Genomic DNA, 18997 nt, shown 5'->3' with positions numbered 1-18997 from the left:
ATGGCCTTTGAAAAGGGTATGTAATGGTGGTGGTGGACCGTGGACTAGTGGGGATGACCCCACCAAAGATGCTTCTGATATTGCCTTCTCAACTCATAGAACACAGCAAATGCTCTTTCAGGTTTATGGAGGTCATTGGTCAAAGAGTGTGTGGTTCTATAAGAACAAGAGGAAAAGTGGAAGAGATTGATAATCTCCCTACTTCTGCAATCTGCATAAGCTTTTTGTGTACTAATAACCTCACAATTTTTTTATTTTTATAATTTGAGATTGTTAAAAACTAGTCTTGATCAGCTTTATCAACTTTAATCGTTCTCTCTCACTAACCTTTTCCTCTATGTTTCCACCAAATGAATTTTTCTCCATTTTGAAAACCACCTTTTTATTTTTTGACTTTGTCAAGGGAAATCCAAGGGCTTCCTAAGCCTAAGATAACCTCTTTCGGCGCATGTGAAATGCTCAAACTGTGCATTGCAGCACAGTGTCTGGCCACTTTGACAGCTTCGGGGTTCGAACCTAGGTTGGGGAGCACACCCAACTAGGCAAGAACCACTAGGCCACTTGCAGTGGTTATTTTGAAAACCACCTTGACCTAATAGGAACTTTCAATAAGAAGAAGAAAATGAAGTGAAGGACTCATAATAATGGTAGTTGAGGATACCATGGGGCATGGGTAGTTAATTAGAGTGGATCGGATTGAAAATAAATAAATTTGAAATTATGCATATACAAATAATAAGCAAAAGAAAATATAAAAAAAAGGAGCAAAGTTTAGATAACAACTAAAAACTTTTCAGTCGTATCAAAATAATTAACTCCACTCCATCCGCCACCTTTCTGCACATTTCTGGTGTTGTATGTATCCTCTTGGCCAGTGAAAGTTTAAGCTCTTTTAGGGATAACAAGAAAAGTAGAAAACAAATCAGTATATATGTTTTTCTTGATCTCAAAATATTCTAAGCTTTATCGTCTATGTGATCAGAGACTCACTATACGTACTGTTATCTGTTATCACTATAATGACATTCGCTCGATCTCTAATATTCCCTCCACCATTTTCATTTTAAAACACTCGGGCCTTATCAGATATTCTCTTGCATTCACTATTCAACCATATCAAAGCCCATCAATTCATTTCCATATCTCCTGCTGCTTTTTTGAGCATTTACCTTTTCCAATAATTAATATATAAATTACAAGATATAATTAATATATAAATTACAAGATATAATTTGCTCAGCTAGCTAGTTTTTTCCCTTTAAAATGGCATTCATATACGATTCCTTTTTTTTTTTACATAAAAAATACATGATTTTATGCATTGCTAGAGTTTTGCAGATGAAATATGAAATCTACGCTCATTAATTTTTCTTATTGTATTAATTTGTTAAATAAATGATGTGACTAATATCCTCTCTAGGAAGTTATATATGTATGAGTATAGCTAGAGCATGTACTTTAAAGAGAGGATATTAGTCATATCGATCAATAGCCATATATATAAAGTTACTTTATATATATGGCTATTGATCGATCCAGAACATTTCATATATTAGCTTAATTATACAATATTATAATCCTTTTGTCATGTCATATTGAAGGAGACAAAACATAATGTGTAGAGATTGGATCGATTGAGAAGAATAATACAGAAAGTAAAGGAGAGAAAGATACATATATGTGCAAGAAAATGATATAAAGTACGAGAAAAATTCAACAACCGTCTCCAAATTATTCTATCAAGACCAATTTGATACTCAAACTCTCAAACGTACTACTGTGATACCTAAAGACTTATATTGACATCGACGTGATACCTCCATCCAAAATCCGTGACGGCTCTGTCTATTTTCTGGCGTCGCAAGCATGTGTCAGACATGTGATATTTTTATCAAGGGCAGAATAGTCATTTCACTACTAACTAATTAAAAAAAAAAAAAAACCATGAACAGAGCTCTTTCTCTCTCTCTCTCTCTCTCTCCCAACTCCCATTCTTCTTCTTCTTCTTCTTCTTCTTCCCAACACTGCCTCCCACTCCATCTCACAATATCTGATCTCGCCAGATGCATCATTTTGCTGGAATTTAGCATCCTCCTCTTCAAGAATGGCCTTGGCTTTTCGAGCCAAGAATGGCCTTGGCTTTTTGAGCTAGAACACCCAAAACCCGGATTTTGCTGACGAATCTTCATACGATGCGAAGTCCTGTATATTCATCCATTTATTCATACATGTCAAAAATAAAATCAGATCTGCAAAGATTGAATCAATCAAGTAGTACTGCGAATACTATGGCAGAGTCACGTATGGCTTGAGCAGCAAGAGACTAAGAAGCCGAAAATGAATTGGAAGATTGCAGACGGGAAGTAGCTGGATTGATATTGTCCAGTGTGCGATGAACAACCCTGCACCTAAAACCCCAGGCCCGATCTGCCCCTCCGCTTGATCTTTCACCAAGCAAGTGACGTTGGTGGCTGGTGGCTGAGGTCCTTTTGTTTAATCTTCGTGTTTAGCTAAGCGTAGCTATGGATTTGATTCGTATTCTATGCTTCGTTAGCTTTGATTAGTCTAATTTCTGACCGTTTTGGAATGCAAAAGGCCTTTTGATTTTACAATTGGTTTAGTTTTCTCAGACGTTTGCTTCGTAATTTTGTGTTCGACTTCGATTTTTCCAAAATTAGCTACGATTCATATAGTTTCTCGAATCAGTATGTATTTTTTGTTTTGTTTCCGTGACCGTCTTCTCTAAGCTTTGCGTTTTTGGATTGCGTAATGGTTTTGTTTTCATAATCGCTTTAGATTTTCTGTGCTTCGGTTTAGATCGAGTTTTTTGTGAAATTAGATTTGCACTGTCTAATTTCTCGTGTGTTTTTGAAGGTTGCTGGGAGCCAAGGCTGAACCAAAAAAGACGATGAAGAAGGAGAAAGTTCAGAAAGTAAGCAAGAAGAAGGATGCTGATGCTCCCAAGCGTCTTGCTGAGGTCACCGGAGACGTTCCGGATATATCAATGAATTCTCGACAAAAGCTCAGCGGAATTCATTTTGGGGTGGGTGGTTGGTGGCTGATGACGTTGTCAGATAAGTAAGGAAATGTGGTGGCGGAGCTTGCGGCAGTTTGCCTAGAACAAAATCCCAAAGAAGAAGAAGAAGAAAAAAAGAAAGAAAAAGAAATGAATTAACAAAAAAAAGGGGTGAATTGGTCATTTAACTTTTTTTTTTTGTCTCCACGTCAGCAAATAGATGGAGTCGTCACGGATTTTGAACAAAGGTATCACGTCAATGTCAATATAAGTCTTTGGACATCATATTGGTAAGTTTGAGAGTTTGAGTATTAAATTGGCATTAACAGAATAATTTGGAGACGGTTGCTGAATTTTTCTCATAAAATAATGTACCTATAGCTGCAAAAGTACCGGTAAACCCTAGAATATCACATGTTATTGACAAAAAACAACGCTTCTCTCTCTTGTCCTTCCCCAAATTCGATCAATCACCTTTTCCCCATCAAAACAAAGACGTAAACCCTACAAATCGATCACTCGCTCCATTCTGCAGATACCTGTCAAGTCTTGACTTCTTTAAATTTTGCGTGAGATTGAAGCTAGTAGAGGCTAATCCCACCATGTATACTTATATATATAGCTAGAGCAGTTGAATATGGGGTTGATACTTGATATATACCAGTGTGTAGCAGACACGGAACCAGGAATTAAATTTGAGGTGGGCTATATTTACCTTATGCTGGGAAGAAAAATTATTCTTAAAAATTTGGCATAGTCTACTTCGTTTTGATGGAATATCTCAATTGCATAACACTTGTCAAAATATCATTCACAAAATGCATTTTGTTACCCAAATCTAACCATAGAAAATTAAAGCAATTCAAAGTTAAAAATTCGATGTCAATACAAATTCAACTAGAGGGAACAAGAAGAGTCATCACTAGATGGACTTAATCACTTTGTACCATGTAAGAGTCAAATTTAATCAAACTTAACCAAACCAAAATTAATAATACAAATTCAATCTCTTTTTTAAGAATCAATAGATTTGATTACTTACATTAGAAAATCTAGAAATACCCAAATTCTAATATAAATTATATTCTAATTTCATCAAAAAAATTCATACCTCAATAAAGTTGAGGGAATGAGAGCAGAGACGTAGAGTGCTGAGGAGAGGAGAGAGTGACCTCTACCAGGTGAGAGACCGACGACGCTGAAGTGCAAAGAGAGGTGAGAGGTGAGAGGTGACGACAGAGAAGAGGAGAAAAGGGGAGAAAAGACAGAGAAGAGGAGAAAATGGAAGAAAAGGTGAGGAGGGAAGTGGGGGACGACATAACAGGGGAGAAAAGACAGAAAAAAGGGGAAAGAGTAGACAAAGAGTTGTTGCAGTTTTATATATTATACATGTTTGAACTTTGAAGTGCTATAACTTAGGGTGTATATAATCATTTTATTTTTATCCAAAAGTTGGGGTATGCTGCAGCACACCTTAGCACACCCACCCTTAGTTCCGTGCCTGGTGTGTAGTGTAGTGGTCCAGAATCGGAGATATGCTATTGGATCTTGTGAAAGAGGGTATTGATGCTATATATATAACAGCTTAGAGGATTTCATTTCAGGATTGACCCTACCTATACATATTAATATACTTGCTACCATATCATAAAATCCAAACGAGTCTTATCGATCCCATACCTGATGGCTGATGATCGATCTGCTTTACGACTTGCAAGTTGCCCTGGTAGAATAATGCAGGACTCGAAAGAGCACGCAAGTGCTGTGACTGGCTGGACTAAACCACAAGAAACAAATCTAACAGAATATGCAAGGGAAAGTTTCTTGTAACTTAATTTTCTCTCATTTCAAAAATGCAAGATTGATGGACAGGCGACGAGACTAATTGATCACTCACGGATAAAGACTTGATTAAAAAAGAAGAAGAAGTGATTTTCCATGAAGATTCATCACTAGCTAGCTCGAACACATTTGCAAGATGCTTTATAAATTTCAGAATTCTTTATCTAGGCTCCGATTGTACGTTGTTGAAACGGTTTGCACTTTTATCTATTAGGATCACGTTTTAGAGAGCTTCAAAAGCCAACAGAATAAACAAAACTAGTTTCAAGTTTAAAACTCGAAACACAATTTATTAGAGAACTTTAAAGTGCTTCAAACGATTATTTTGTAACTGACCTAAATTGTTACAAGACCTTAGCATGTCGTGCATTGCTCGTCGATCTTGTCCAGAACTTCGAAATGCCATCACACACTACATTCTTACACCAACTCAGAAAATTACCCTTTCAACTACTTCAGCACACATCAACAAATAAAGACATTTGACCATAAGCGTGTCCCAACCTTGTCTAAAATCGCCGGTGTGTCAGCAGCATCTAGGTCCTGATCACCAGAAAAAATCAAGTGAATAAAACTGAGTGTGGTACCACAAACTCAATCAAAGGTCAATTCCTCAATCGGTTTGTTCATCTTAATACACTACAGGACGGGCAAGGTTGGTCGGTGATGGTTCCACACCACCTTATTTGATACATCGTTTAGAGAAGTCAGAGGCCCATTGGCCGAAAAGATGTCCGAGGCTCAGTTGCAAATTTGAAGTCCCAAATTTGGTTTCTAATGGGCCATGCCCAAATGCAGAGAATTGGGCTTAGCACTATTTTAGGGAGTAGAGCATCTCAACAGTCTCTAGTCCTCCCCAAATGTTACTTTCCAATTCATTTGAAGGACAAGGACTTCTAGCTGCTTTGAAAGCTTCCACCCAAGCTTGAAGGAGACTTTAATGGTCATTTTGATATCCTTTGGCCAGCATTGACCCTTATGAGAAGTATTGAGTGCCTCTTTCATTTCTTTAAAGTTACCAACTGGAGTCCTTAATACCACGACGAACATAGGACATGACATCACAAATTACAGGATTTGGTACATAACGATAACGTTGCCAGCAAAGCTTTTGCGCCGTTGCTTTGAGACCATTTTAGTTACATTAGAGGCAACACACGGTCAATGCGCCCATACTTGGTTTGATACGAAGAAAACTCCAACATGTTCTAAATTTATCTATCTCAATAAAAGTCCCGCCGATATCAAAATACACCGATAATAATTTAGGATTAAGGGTTCGACTTATTTATATTTCCAATATTAATACATCAAACATTGTTGTGATTAATGTCAAGACTACTTCTCAAAAGTCTCCCAACATTGAATCTCAAAAATCAATGTTTGGTAGAGGAGATGCTGTTGGGCCTATCTGGGATTTGTATATTTGTTTTCATGTCGGAAAAGAAAAATTCTCCGTCAAATTTGAAAAAACCGGAAAAAGGGGAAGAGGCCCGCAGCCTTGTTTTGGCTCTTTCCTCTCACCCGTGCAGTGGTCCCCTTCCTCGATTTCATGTCAGTCTCCCTCGAGAATCTTTCTACTCTATTATTCTACTACTCAAACTCCCTCTCTCTCTCTCTCTGTACTTCTACCCCCTGCAAATTTTTGAACTTGAATTCTCTCCCATATTCTTGTTTTAGCTTTGGCTTTGCTTTCTTTCTAATTCTATTGGCGCTCAATCTCTCTCTCTTTCTATATATCTATATGAGCAGCAATAAAGTAATTAGGAGAATTAGGTGAGGGGCTCGTGTCTAATCTCAACTCCTAATTTTTTTTTGTCCCCGCGTGTGAAATATCCACCTCACTTTCCCACCTCTCACTCCCTTTCAACTTTCCTTAAGCTGGGAGATTCACTTGCTCCTCAAAAATCTCTTCTTTTTCTTGGAGCACTATGCTGCTCTTGAATCTTGGTGAGTTATGCTCTTGACTTCAGTTTCTGGTGCAATTTCTTTGTATGCTGTTTCATGTTTCTGAGCCATTGTTTGGATTTAGCTGAAAAAGATATGTAATTGAGCTCAAGGTGTTATTTGGTAGGGGTTGCTCTGAATTTATTCTCTGTTTATAAAAATTGTGCCTTTCTGAATTGTGATTTTGCCAGTTGCTTGCTTACTGCAAACCCAAGTTTGTTTCTTCATGTTTAAACCCTTAAACAATAGAAACCAGGTTTCTGTGTATAATGTCTGTGAGACCCCTTATCGTTTTTTGCATTCTCTGTAGGAGTATAGGTGTTTTCGAAACAGTGAAGAAGGAGGGTGGTTAAGATGGATCAGTATGAAATTCTGGAGCAGATTGGGAAAGGTTCTTTTGGTTCTGCTCTTCTCGTGCGGCATAAGCACGAAAAAAAGAAGTGAGTATCCTTATACACTACATATGATGGTATAGTCATTTGAGTCTTGAGATGAAGTGTTTTTCATATATTCGTTCATTTATGCATCGATAGGTATGTGCTGAAGAAGATCCGTCTTGCTCGTCAAACTGATAGAACCCGCAGATCTGCTCACCAGGAGGTTGGTGTTGTAACATTTGGTTTAGAACTCAATTCCATGAGCACATGTGATAGTAATGAGTAATACTAAATTGCCGTCTTGGTTTGTTGTGATGCAGATGGAGCTTATTTCCACAGTGCAGAATCCTTTTATTGTGGAGTACAAAGATTCCTGGGTTGAAAGGGTGAGCATCCCATGAGAGTTATTGTTCTTTATTTCCTGATGAGCTTTTAGGAATTCTTGTTCCTCAGTATTCTCTTGTTCTGCAATTGATGCTTCAGTGCTTTCACTTTCAGGGTTGCTTTGTCTGCATTGTGATAGGCTACTGTGAAGGAGGAGACATGTAAGTTCTGCTTCTTGGTTATATCTGTTCATTGCTGCTACTTTAAGGATTGTTTCGAGTCCCTAGTTTCTGCTACTTTTCTTACCTTTCCATGTCACTGTTTTGGTGTTGTACAGGGCAGAAGCTATAAAAAGGGCCAAGAACGTTTATTTTACTGAAGAGGTTGTTACTTTTGCAGCAAAGTTTCCACTTGCTTTTGTAGATTTACAATTGCGTGCTAGACATTTAATCAAATTGGGATACTTCCAGTAATTTTTGTTCATACTTGAAAATTGGGAATGTGCAGAAAATCTGTAAATGGTTAGTTCAACTCTTAATGGCGCTTGATTATTTGCATGCCAACCATATTCTTCATCGTGATGTCAAGGTCAGTGTTAAGCAGAGATTAGTTGAATTACTTGTTTGAAGTTTCAGAATTGCTTTGCTAAAAACAAAAAATCCAGAATTTTCCATGACTGTGTTCCTTTTTGCTTCAGTGTTCAAACATATTTTTGACCAAGGATCAAGACATACGTCTAGGTACGTTATTGTTCTTTTGGTATTCCCCATGCTAATTGATACTACAAGTTTGTTTACACATCTTTTAGTTTGCCTTTGGTAGTTGTGTAATAGTATTAATAATACATGTCCAAATGTAGGTGATTTTGGTCTTGCTAAAATGTTGACTTCTGATGATCTAGCTTCCTCTGTGAGTATCTCAGCTCATACATACAATTTTATATTTACATGCTGTCCTTCTGTGTGATTCATGATTTTTCTGCTTCACATGTAGGTTGTGGGAACTCCGAGTTATATGTGCCCTGAGCTTCTTGCCGATATACCATATGGTTCTAAATCAGATCTTTGGTCTCTAGGTGAGTTTCCCCTTTTCCTTGGCAGCTCTTAACATTTGGTGACTTAATCAGCATACCTCCCCACCTCTGCTGCCCACAATTTCTGTGTTACTTTTTAAGAAACACATAAATGTAATGAAATGCATATTCCAGGGTGCTGTATATATGAAATGGCCGCTCACAAGCCAGCATTTAAAGCCTTTGTAAGTCTCTGCAGATTTTGAGTTGGTCAAATTATGAATGCTGTACACTCTTTCTGGTATTTGTTTATTAAACAACAATTATAAGGAATGATGAAGTGAATGGAATGACAAATTTAGCTTTGTCCTGGATAACTAATGAATTTTATTTTCAATGCTTCTGTTTATGATTCATATTGCCTCTGCTTCAACATTGTTCTCTGGTGTACTCAGTCAGCACATTTTAAATTTTCATTTACTTTTATTTCTGACGCCTCCTCCTCCCCTGCAGGATATACAATCTCTGATCAACAAAATCAACAAGTCAATAGTGGCTCCACTTCCAACGGTTTACTGCGGTGCATTGTAAGTTTACTTCCCTCTTCATGTGCCTCAGAGTCTCAAGTTCTATTGTGATTGTAATTTCATATCAAATGTTAGTAATTGGAGTTGAGGTTAGACATTTGCACTGGAAACTTTAATGTATTATGTTTTCTTTACAATTAATGAGAGGTGTTGCTGCTACTGTTTTTTTTTTTTTTTTTTTAATAATATTATTTTTCTTGATATGCAATAGAAATTTTGAGATAATTTTGTCAATCCATCTTTGCATGTGCTTGTCAGTGAATCTATTTGTTGACCGATAACGTTGTTTCCCTCATATATTCTCCTGCTTTCTTCCTTTGCAGTCGAGGTCTTGTTAAAAGCATGCTGCGCAAAAATCCAGAACTTAGACCAAGTGTAAGTTTAATTTATCTATTTTGCTTTCTTGACAATATATTCTTTTATTGATACCTGCATGTAATACCAGGTCATTGAGGATTCAGTCTGATTATGAGTTGACTTCATGTGTTGCATAATGTCTCTTAATCTGCTTGGACTTGTTTCTTGGTTTTGTGTGGGCGTATGACAAGTGGCATCTAACCTTTGTGTCTACATACTTGGCCTGGGTTAGTTGGAATAGTGAGATTGATTTTTTAAACAACATTGTTTCTTATATTTTGTCATTTATAGGGGGGAGTCCCATTAGTGAAGAGAGCAGATAGGTCAATTAAAACTGTCATTGCATGAAGTATAGATTTAAATTTGATGCATGGACATATTATCTTCATCAAAACACACAATCAAGTCTTCCATGTTTTGTCTATGGGCATGCCTTGGTTACAATTACAAATTGTTATGATTCTGCAGTATGTTTATACAAATGATGGCTTCTGTGAATTCCTTAACGATGTTGAATTTTGTTCATATTTTGTCAGGCTGCAGGTTTGCTTGGCCATCCCCTGCTTCAACCGTATGTTATTAAGATCCATCTAAAATTAAATAGTCCTCGAAGAAATACGCTCTCAGGTGACTGGTTTCACTCCAGCTATGAAAAGAAAACAAGATTCACAGAGCCTGAAGCTATCCCCATTAACTATATCAGAGAGAAAAGGCGGTCATACAGCAATGACAGGAACTTAAATCCAAGTATTTCTGGAACCGAACAAGATTCTCCGGGTTCTAGCGTGAGAGATTATGACATCATAAAGTCAGTGGCGACAAAGTTGACTGTTGCCAATACTCCAAGATTTACACCAGCAAAAGTTTCTGCTACCCCCAGGAGACAAATAACACAATCAAAAATTTCTCACATCAGCTCAAAACGTGATTCAGTAAGTTCATGCTCAATTCATGCGTCTTAAAGGTTCATACTTATTGGGTTTTTCTTATATGTGACAACTTTATGGGGAAAATTTGTAAAGTCACTGAGGTTCATACTCACTGTAAGGTTATTCTCGTAATAAACCCTACTCTTGTGATTGCAGCTTCCAGTGTCGCATTCTCCGGCAAGGAAATCTTCCCTGTCAACACGAAGACAATCTCTTCCGTTGTCAACAAGAGCTACACCTTTCCAAACCCCATATAGATCCAATGCTGGTCGACTGGGGAGTGTGGAGTCACCTGACGTTTCTGTCAATGCCCCTCGAATGGACAAGATGGCTGAATTCCCCCTAGCCTCTTCTGAAGACCCATTCATTCGCATGCGTGGAACTTCATCCACATCAGCACAATGCTCTTCTACGACCCCAGACAGCATCAACCGCTCTATCACAAAGGACAAGTGCATGGTCCAGGTTGTTCACAGAACCTTCTCCAAGTCCAATGTGATCGATGGCAACCATGAAGCTGCTCGAAATGGCAGCGAGTGCTCTGAGCAGAATCCTGCAACCGCTGTTTCAAGCCATTCTTCTTCTGAATCACGTCCAAATCGGTTCGACACCTCGTCGTTCCAGCAACGTGCAGAAGCATTAGAAGGGTTGCTCGAGTTCAGTGCACGCCTTCTACAACAAGAAAGGTTTGATGAGCTTGGTGTGCTTCTGAAGCCCTTTGGACCTGAGAAGGTTTCGCCCAGGGAAACTGCCATTTGGTTGACCAAGAGCTTCAAGGAGACGACGGTCTAGTTCGTTTTCCGTTCACTCTGGTCTTCTTGTTATAACTTGTATATAACCGGCTTCCTTAATGTCTTGGAAGTCAGAAAGTGAGTAGCGGTTAAGAACCTTCATGCTGAAGGTGACATGGAGAGTGTTAAAGAGAGTGGTAAAAAAAAAAAAAAAAAGAGTGGATTTTTAGACTGACAACCAAAGACAATTTCCAATGGATTTGAATGTAATTTTGTTGGTTTGTTGTTTCCTTAATATCTTTCCTCATGTTTCATCAAACCAAGTGAAGAAGTCCCAACTGTCAAACAAGACCCTCATCTAAATATATTCAACATATTCTTGGTCAGCTTCCTAAACCCTAAACCATGGAAGTCCTACAACTTTATGAGCTCAGCTACTCTGATCTCCTTCTTGTGTCGTCAAACCATGTTTCACCGCCGTCACCGGAAGAGTTTGAAAAGGTGGAGTCAACTAGCAAAGCTATAATGGAAGCCCTAGGGCCCATGGGCCCAGGCTTGCTGTCGATCACCGGCGTCCCCAACGCCGCCGCTCTCCGCCGGAATCTCCTCCCTCTGGCTCGCAAGCTCGCCCTTCTGGAACCCAATCACCGCAAGCTCATTCTCAAGGTATGTTCAACCTCTGCTAAAAAAGACTATCAGTTTATATTTCTTGTGCCTAAGTAGTGAATTTGTGTGTTTGTTTAGGATCACAAATTGGGGAGTGATGTGCCTTTGAAAAACCCAGAGAGAAATGTTTCATCTTTCGCTATGCAAATCAAATATTCACATGATATTGAAGATACCCAGTTGAATTCAGAGCATGAATCAGTGAGTGGATTTGAGAATCTTGGAAATGGGTTTAGAGAGTTGGGAATTTGCATGATGGAGCTTGGTCTCAGACTAGCCAGAATTTGTGATAGAGCCATTGGTGGCCAAGAGCTTGAGCAGAGCTTATTGGAATCTGGCACTGCCAAAGCTCGGCTTATACACTATCATTCATTTCTAGAGAAAACCATTTTGGTTCAGGAAGCTAGACCCAAAAAGGCTGTTAATTCGAAGAGGATTCGGATTGGTGATGAAGATAAACGGTCAGGCGGAGATGATTCTAGTAATCTATGGCAACAATGGCATTATGATTATGGGATTTTCACTGTGTTAACAGCTCCATTGTTTGTATTGGCTTCTAATGCACAAGCACCAGAAGAAAGGGAAGAATGTGCTTACCCAAATGGGCATACTTATTTGCAAGTATTTGATCCAAGCAAGAACAATGTGTTCATGGTGAAGGCTTCTCCTGAGAGTTTTATCATTCAGGTTGGAGAGTCGGCTGATATCATATCGCGAGGAAAGCTTCGTGCCACCCTTCATTCGGTTGCTAGACCTCCCAAGTTTGAAAATTTGAGCAGAGAAACTTTTGTTCTGTTCTTGCAGCCTGCTTGGAACAAAACTTTCTCTACCGAAGATTATCCCATGAACCAGATCTCAGGGACATCTTTTGAGGTAAAACGGGATGATGAGTTGGAAAGGAGTAGGCTAACTGAAGAAATACAGAAAATTGTACCACCTCTGGCGATGCGATTGAAGAATGGGATGACATTTGCAGATTTCTCGCGCGAAACCACCAAGCAATACTATGGTGGCACTGGTTTGCAGTCTAATAGATAACTGTTTCTAGCAAATATATACTGCTAATTGCTAATTTCAATATGATCAAATGGATTCTGTAATCATATCGTTCGAGTCTTTTTCTTCATATTATAGATGCTGAGCTGCAAAGCCTAAAAAATCAAGAGGCTTTCCTTGTTCCTGTAAACATTAACTAATGGTTAGCAGTACTTCTTGTACCTGAAGTATTTTGATTGCCTCTAGAAACTTATTTCTGTTACCTAGTGTGAATGTTTCTCAAGTACTTCCATCGGAAATGATAGTGTTTTAAGGACATAACCTAATTACTGCACCTCGTTTTGGTGGCCTTAGAGACCTAAAATACATATGTATATATCAATATATGGACGGAGCCATTGTAAAACAACCTCTTCTCACATGCTTGAATGCTGGATCACTCGTTGTGACAGCGGATTATATAAAACGGTTGATCACTTGTATGCACGAATTTCTCCATCTTTAAAATCGTAACATCTTAAATGGTATTTGTGAGGATCATCGTTGGACATCCAAAACTACATTATTGCATTTGAGTCTCGAGTCATTGATTCCATAGTCAAACCTTGTATGAAAACCTTGCAAAACAACCTCTTCTCACAACCATGTTATAATTTCCCGTATTTGTGAGGATCATCATGGTTGAAAATGCAACATTACTACCTCTATCCAGTTATACTCGTCATTTACTCAATTTTTACTACTGAACTGTAGGGGACAATTGAAACTACTAAGGCCAGATTCAAGCATCCTACTATAATTTGCCCTAATTATTGCATTTGGGTTCTGTGTCATTGATTCCATAGTAAAGCAAAACAGAATCTGCAAACTCTGGCCGCAGAAACAGTCTGACGGAATAGTTTCAACTTTGGTTCAGGCAAATGTGGTACCAGGGGTCTCTTCTCTATTGCAGTGAGTGATTGATTCTCATACTCTTATTAAGGGGCATGTATGGCTGTAATCTATGATGGAACCATTTTAAAAAAGCTCTACAAGAAAAAATGAAAGCCTGGTTTGTCTTAACGAAAAATACAGATAAGTTGAGCTTCAACCATAGATTCTTGTAGGAAACCTAGCAACAAAATGTTGTAAATGTGAGTTTGTTCATGAAAATGAGGCAAAAGGAATAAAAGGGTGTTCCTTTGAGTCAAATATTCATTTGCTAAGAAACAAAGAAAGCCTTACAGGTTAAACAAAAGGCTGCCCCGATCTCTTCTTTCCCGCCTTTTGATCGGAAAAGTTTGAAAAAGGGTCTGTATATTACGATGTAAAAGCCAAAGTTGAAGATGATGACGTGCGCAGGCACGCGTATTTTAGCATAGGTCCCTCTCCGGTGCGCAGCTTTGTGTCCCAAAACAGCACAGTAGAGGAGGAAATGGTTCGTTTTCAGTTTGTCTTGACCTCCAAACATGTCGGCCTTGGACGTTGCCTACACCTTTAGCTTAGAAAACACAATCACTCATGGTTCACTACCACTTCTGACATCTCATTCTTATGTAGTTATGTTATGTGCTCTCCCTCTATGTCACCACCACTCCAACTCTAGCTTAAATGAATGCTTCATTCCGAGTTTGTTGTTAATACAAGCCCAAATTAGGGGTTTTTGCATTTGCTAAATGTGTCGACCTCCGGATTCTATAATGCAACTCCATAATCCCATTTATTTACATCTTTGCGCAATGATTTCTTGACTATTTAGATATAATGATTATCATTGTTGATTGATTGGACGAGTTGTACATGCTAGAAAAGTTTAGATTAGTAAGAATCCTATAAAAGAACTTAAAAAATAAATGATTCTGATAATTAGATTAAGAATTCTATAATATAATTCTATAATTTGAACCGTTTATTTATATATTTGTGCAGTAATTTCGTGGCTAGTTAGTTATAACAAATACTCAATTATCATTTGTTGATTGATCGAACAAGTTGTACTTGCTATAATAGTTTAGATGATCGAGAATCTTATGAAAGAGCTTAAAGAGTAAACAATTTTGATGACTGAATTATAGTACATGAAAATAGGAAGGAGTAAAATGCAAACTCTCTCTTTTGTGAATGTTCACTTTTCTCTACTAAATTGCTCCTAGATGTTGATGCATGTGCTGGATTTGGGTAAAAGCCTAAAGGGGTTTGGTATGCTGTAAAAATGGTGTTGATCACTTTTGTTTTATTTGGGTGTGTGTGTGAAGACTGAACTAGAGAAGCGGGTTGATAAGCTTCCTATCATTTTAGCAAAAGCCCCTTTGAAGAAAGATGATTAGTCACATGATCAAACTAGGTCCAAAGTTGGGCCTAAACCCTAGAAAGCATCCCTAAAATCTCTTTTTGGACAAATATGAAATATCCAATGTATATGCTCTAATCATCCCTTACCTTCATAATCTCCAAATAAAGCTCATAAAACACCAATCTTTCCATGTGGCACCACCAAAAGTACTTCAAAATTCAATTTGACCAATTGACCTATGTGGACTCATTGAGCATTATTCATACAACATGGGCATACTTTTGTGTATATATATCTCCAGTGTGTTGATCCCCAAAACCCACTTCGTCCTCTCATCAAATATTTCAAACCCATTTCCTCTGTTTCACCAAGTCCAAGAAAGAACCCACCATTCATGGAAGAAACACTCCCAATGTTGAGCTCTCGCCGGCCGGAGCAGACTCCGGTGGGACTTGACAACCTCCCCAAAAGCCCAAGAGTCCCAATGGAGTTCCTCTCAAGGTCTTGGAGTGCTTCTGCTCTTGAAGTCTCCAAAACTCTGTCTCAACCACCCCCTATTCCTCAATGCATGAACTCTAAGTCCACCCACAATTCTTCTTCTTGCACCACCACCACAACAGCTTCTATACCCGAAGATGTAGCCGGAGAATCTGAAGAGACTCCAGTTCTGTCTGGGAATCAATTCTACTTTGCTACCTCTGCTACTTCTCAGTTGGTCCTGGACCGCATTATGTCACAGTCCATGAGAGAGGTGGCTCAACTTAAGTTTTATTCTTGGATTTTCATTTCTCCATTTATTTTTGGTCAAATTTTCATTTGGGTTTTGTGGGTTTTGGCAGGAAGTGTCACCATTAACATCAGGGAGGCTTTCACACAGCTCTGGACCATTGAACGCCGGAGGCTCATTTGAGACTGATAGCCCTCCTGTTTCTCCATCGGAGGAGTTCGACGACGTCGTTAAGGTCTTCTTCTTCCCCTCCTCTGTTTCTGAACTCTTTTGTTTTATTGAAGATCATATAAATATGGTTAAAAAATTCCACTATACTTGTCAAAGAAGGAAACAAGGGGACCAACCAATGTACTCAGCTCCATCTCTGTTTCCTTCTGTCACCCACAGACTATCTGATGCTCTCTGCAGTGTTACTGTTTTAGTTTAGTAAAATCTTTTTTTTTTTTTTTTTTAATTATAGTAAAGAGAAAATATGCTTTTGAACCTTTCTCTTCTTTTTAGGATTAAGAAGCCTTTTCTATATTTCCTTTAAAATCTGGAAAAGAGTCTTATCAACAAAGGCATTATTTTCTTTCTTCAAGTCAAAATTTAAAAATAAAAAGGAGTGGAGACAAAAATTTAAATCATGGATGCAGTAAGATTGGACTCTGCTCTGGCTTGGGTCAAATCCAGGCTCCCTGCCTTACCTTAGAGCTGACAACGTGTCTAAAATGAAAATACCGGTGGAGTGTGAAAATGAATTAACTCGGATACTTCAGTTTGGTAACTAAAATCTCTGTGCTCAGTTATGGTTCTCTGTATCTTTGCCTCTTTTGTTTCTTGTAAGTAAAACATGGTTGGATTACAAAAGAAAAAAAATACTAGTAAGCCAGATGGCACTGACTGAGCCTTGTAGAGTCTCCCACCTCACCTTGCATAAGAATCATATGGGAGATGGAGTGTGCATATGTGATTATGATTAACCTGGTTTAAGACATTTACACATTCTTTCCAAGTACCCTTCTCTTCCTATGTCATTATGTACAGTTAAATTGTCAATATGCCACATACCAGATATGTAGTACAAACCTTTTTCTTAAAATAGCCCTTTTCTCTGTTAAGTTGAAATAATGTGTTTTGAATTAAACTTTCTTTTATGCTAACTTTGGATGCAGTTCTTTCGCAACCACAACAGCATAAACCAGCTGTTCAACAACGGCAGTCGGAGCAGCGCTGCAAATGTCAGTAGTACCCCTGCTACCGGGGGAGCCAAGACAGTTGGGAGATGGTTGAAGGATCGAAAAGAGAAGAAAAAGGAGGAGACTAGAGTCCACAATGCTCAAGTCCACGCAGCCGTTTCAGTTGCCGCAGTGGCTGCTGCTGTAGCTGCCATTGCGGCAGCCACAGCCGCTTCTTCTTCAATCTCATCAAGAAACAACAACGAACAAGCGGCCAAGACGGATATGGCTGTGGCATCTGCTGCTACATTGGTAGCTGCACAATGTGCTGAAGCTGCAGAGGCTATGGGAGCTGAGCATGACCATCTTACTTCTGTGGTTAGCTCTGCAGTCAATGTTCGCTCTCATGATGATATTACCACTCTCACTGCTGCCGCTGCCACAGGTAACGAGCTTTTGCTAATTACTAGACAAATTGTCCCTTGCGTACTTTATTAGTTTATTAGACAATAGAGTGATGTGAGACTCGCCGAATTTATTCACTAAATGATGTTGCGTTGTTTTATTTAATTATACTTACCAAATATTGTTCACTAAATGATTATAGTGCATTGTTTTATTTAATTAAATGCGAATTCATAGCCTCATTTGTATCTGAGACACATATCAATTAGCAAGTAAATTTAGTGTCACTAGCATTATTATAGAGCTAATTCAATAGAACACCAACTACTTTTATTCGCCAAAGTGTTAAGAATTTATGAATTAATTCAAACATTTATAACCTCATTTATATCTGACAAGCAACAAGTATAATACCGGCCTATCTTTGGTGACCATACAATTGTTATTGAAGCTCATATCAAATATTGTCCACCAAATAATGTGACATTGTTATAATTAGTTCGGCAATCCAATTTTCTTTCTTGAGAACCGAGTTAGTTCTCCTTTCAGTGATATCAAAATCTGTGTTGATTGTGTACGTGCAGCTTTAAGAGGTGCAGCGACACTCAAGGCGAGGGCAATGAAGGAGGTGTGGAACATAGCAGCAGTGATACCAGTGGAAAAAGGAATGGGAATCGGGGTCTGTGGTAAAGGCAATAACAACAGCAATGGCAGCTTTAGTAGCAGTGAAGAGCTTGTCCCTGCTCCTAACACTTTTCTTGGGGCCTCTAACCAAGACCTGCTTGCTAGGGGAACTGAACTCCTCAAACGCACCCGAAAAGGTTACTACTCCCAAATCAAACAACTCTCCATATATCTTGACTCTTGTACTGAACAATATTTGGTTTGCACCTTGCAGGTGATCTTCACTGGAAAGTAGTATCTGTTTATATTCATCGAACAGGCCAGGTAAGATCCTGATGTCTGCTATAAGACTATTTATTATTCAGCATAGTCTCTGTCCTATATAATTTACTGATCATTCATGTAACTGTACGTCTTTTATAGGTGATGCTGAAAATGAAGAGCAAACATGTTGCAGGAACATTCACCAAAAAGAAAAAGAGTAAGCTCTATAACTATACTTGGTTCTTACTTCCTGTAGCTATTACAGCGCTTTAGTGATGTGGAACATACTATCTGACAATTTGACAATGGATAACATAAGGTTTATTTGTTTTTGGGTACATAGATGTTGTGTTGGAAGTGTGCAAGAACATGCCGGCATGGTCTGGGAGGCACTTGTTCGAGGGTGGAGAGCAGCGCCGTTACTTTGGACTGAAAACAGAATCGCGAGGAGTCGTGGAGTTTGAGTGCAAGAATCAGAGGGAACATGACGTCTGGACTCATGGAGTTTCGAGGCTGCTCTCTATTGTAGCCGAGAGAAAGAACATGCATTAATATGATTGAAATCCTAGCAGAGTAGCAGCCTTGTAATCTCTTGAGTAGAAGGTAGATGAATAATGTTAGGTGATGTTATCTAGGGCTATAGTATAAAAGGTCATGAGCAAAAGCACTGAATAGTATTCGGAACAATATTGATGAAATGCTTTGTGGGAACATATCTTGCTTAGTTTCATATTTTCAATTCAAAAACCATAGTTAAGGTC

The 18997-nt window shown here is 38.5% G+C and overlaps 3 protein-coding genes and 1 long non-coding RNA gene across 6 annotated transcripts; all 4 read left to right on the top strand.

Annotated features, from left to right (window-relative positions):
- The first annotated feature begins 1663 nt into the window (after positions 1 to 1663).
- On the top strand, positions 1664 to 3241 carry LOC133739174 (uncharacterized). The gene is made up of 2 exons (XR_009860470.1): positions 1664 to 2483; positions 2875 to 3241. It is a non-coding gene; the product is annotated as an uncharacterized LOC133739174 (long non-coding RNA).
- A 3090-nt stretch (positions 3242 to 6331) lies between these two features.
- Positions 6332 to 11417, top strand: LOC133738046 (serine/threonine-protein kinase Nek2). Of its 3 annotated transcripts, none has more exons than XM_062165485.1 (15): positions 6332 to 6808; positions 7124 to 7245; positions 7339 to 7405; positions 7503 to 7568; positions 7681 to 7727; positions 7844 to 7889; positions 8014 to 8094; positions 8204 to 8246; positions 8366 to 8415; positions 8500 to 8581; positions 8714 to 8763; positions 9032 to 9105; positions 9429 to 9480; positions 9999 to 10394; positions 10548 to 11417. In XM_062165485.1, the coding sequence occupies exons 2-15, from the start codon at positions 7160 to 7162 to the stop codon at positions 11181 to 11183; spliced, it is 1776 nt and encodes a 591-aa protein (XP_062021469.1). In that variant the 5' UTR covers positions 6332 to 6808; positions 7124 to 7159; the 3' UTR covers positions 11184 to 11417. The 3 variants fall into 3 exon arrangements, with proteins under 3 accessions (XP_062021469.1, XP_062021468.1, XP_062021467.1); XM_062165484.1 differs by having other exon boundaries at positions 6333 to 6928; positions 7116 to 7245; XM_062165483.1 differs by having other exon boundaries at positions 6334 to 6808; positions 7116 to 7245.
- Positions 11418 to 11519: 102 nt separating this feature from the next.
- LOC133738047 (uncharacterized) lies at positions 11520 to 13070 on the top strand. Its single transcript, XM_062165486.1, has 2 exons — positions 11520 to 11788; positions 11867 to 13070. Exons 1-2 carry the CDS (start codon positions 11528 to 11530, stop codon positions 12824 to 12826), a joined length of 1221 nt encoding a protein of 406 aa, XP_062021470.1. The 5' UTR covers positions 11520 to 11527; the 3' UTR covers positions 12827 to 13070.
- A 2281-nt stretch (positions 13071 to 15351) lies between these two features.
- Positions 15352 to 18908, top strand: LOC133739360 (VAN3-binding protein). Its single transcript, XM_062167126.1, has 7 exons — positions 15352 to 15807; positions 15896 to 16018; positions 16941 to 17388; positions 17933 to 18169; positions 18247 to 18296; positions 18396 to 18453; positions 18580 to 18908. Exons 1-7 carry the CDS (start codon positions 15451 to 15453, stop codon positions 18786 to 18788), a joined length of 1482 nt encoding a protein of 493 aa, XP_062023110.1. The 5' UTR covers positions 15352 to 15450; the 3' UTR covers positions 18789 to 18908.
- Positions 18909 to 18997: the final 89 nt, after the last annotated feature.

Source organism: Rosa rugosa, chromosome 3 (genome assembly GCF_958449725.1).
Source record: "Rosa rugosa chromosome 3, drRosRugo1.1, whole genome shotgun sequence".
Taxonomy (NCBI): Eukaryota; Viridiplantae; Streptophyta; class Magnoliopsida; order Rosales; family Rosaceae; genus Rosa; species Rosa rugosa.
This window is presented reverse-complemented; position numbering and strand designations above follow the sequence as displayed.

What these genes read in the sequence shown, in the direction of transcription:
- LOC133738046 (XM_062165485.1), top strand. Translation starts at nt 7,160, where the DNA reads ATGGATCAGTATGAAATTCTGGAGCAGATTGGGAAAGGTTCTTTTGGT. An exon ending in GCAGATCTGCTCACCAGGAG is followed by an intron (nt 7,406 to 7,502) that starts GTTGGTGTTGTA and finishes GTTGTGATGCAG; the next exon opens with ATGGAGCTTATTTCCACAGT. An exon ending in ATCCAGAACTTAGACCAAGT is followed by an intron (nt 9,481 to 9,998) that starts GTAAGTTTAATT and finishes ATATTTTGTCAG; the next exon opens with GCTGCAGGTTTGCTTGGCCA.
- LOC133738047 (XM_062165486.1), top strand. Translation starts at nt 11,528, where the DNA reads ATGGAAGTCCTACAACTTTATGAGCTCAGCTACTCTGATCTCCTTCTT. An exon ending in ACCGCAAGCTCATTCTCAAG is followed by an intron (nt 11,789 to 11,866) that starts GTATGTTCAACC and finishes GTGTTTGTTTAG; the next exon opens with GATCACAAATTGGGGAGTGA.
- LOC133739360 (XM_062167126.1), top strand. Translation starts at nt 15,451, where the DNA reads ATGGAAGAAACACTCCCAATGTTGAGCTCTCGCCGGCCGGAGCAGACT. An exon ending in AGTTCGACGACGTCGTTAAG is followed by an intron (nt 16,019 to 16,940) that starts GTCTTCTTCTTC and finishes CTTTGGATGCAG; the next exon opens with TTCTTTCGCAACCACAACAG. An exon ending in ATTCACCAAAAAGAAAAAGA is followed by an intron (nt 18,454 to 18,579) that starts GTAAGCTCTATA and finishes TTGGGTACATAG; the next exon opens with ATGTTGTGTTGGAAGTGTGC.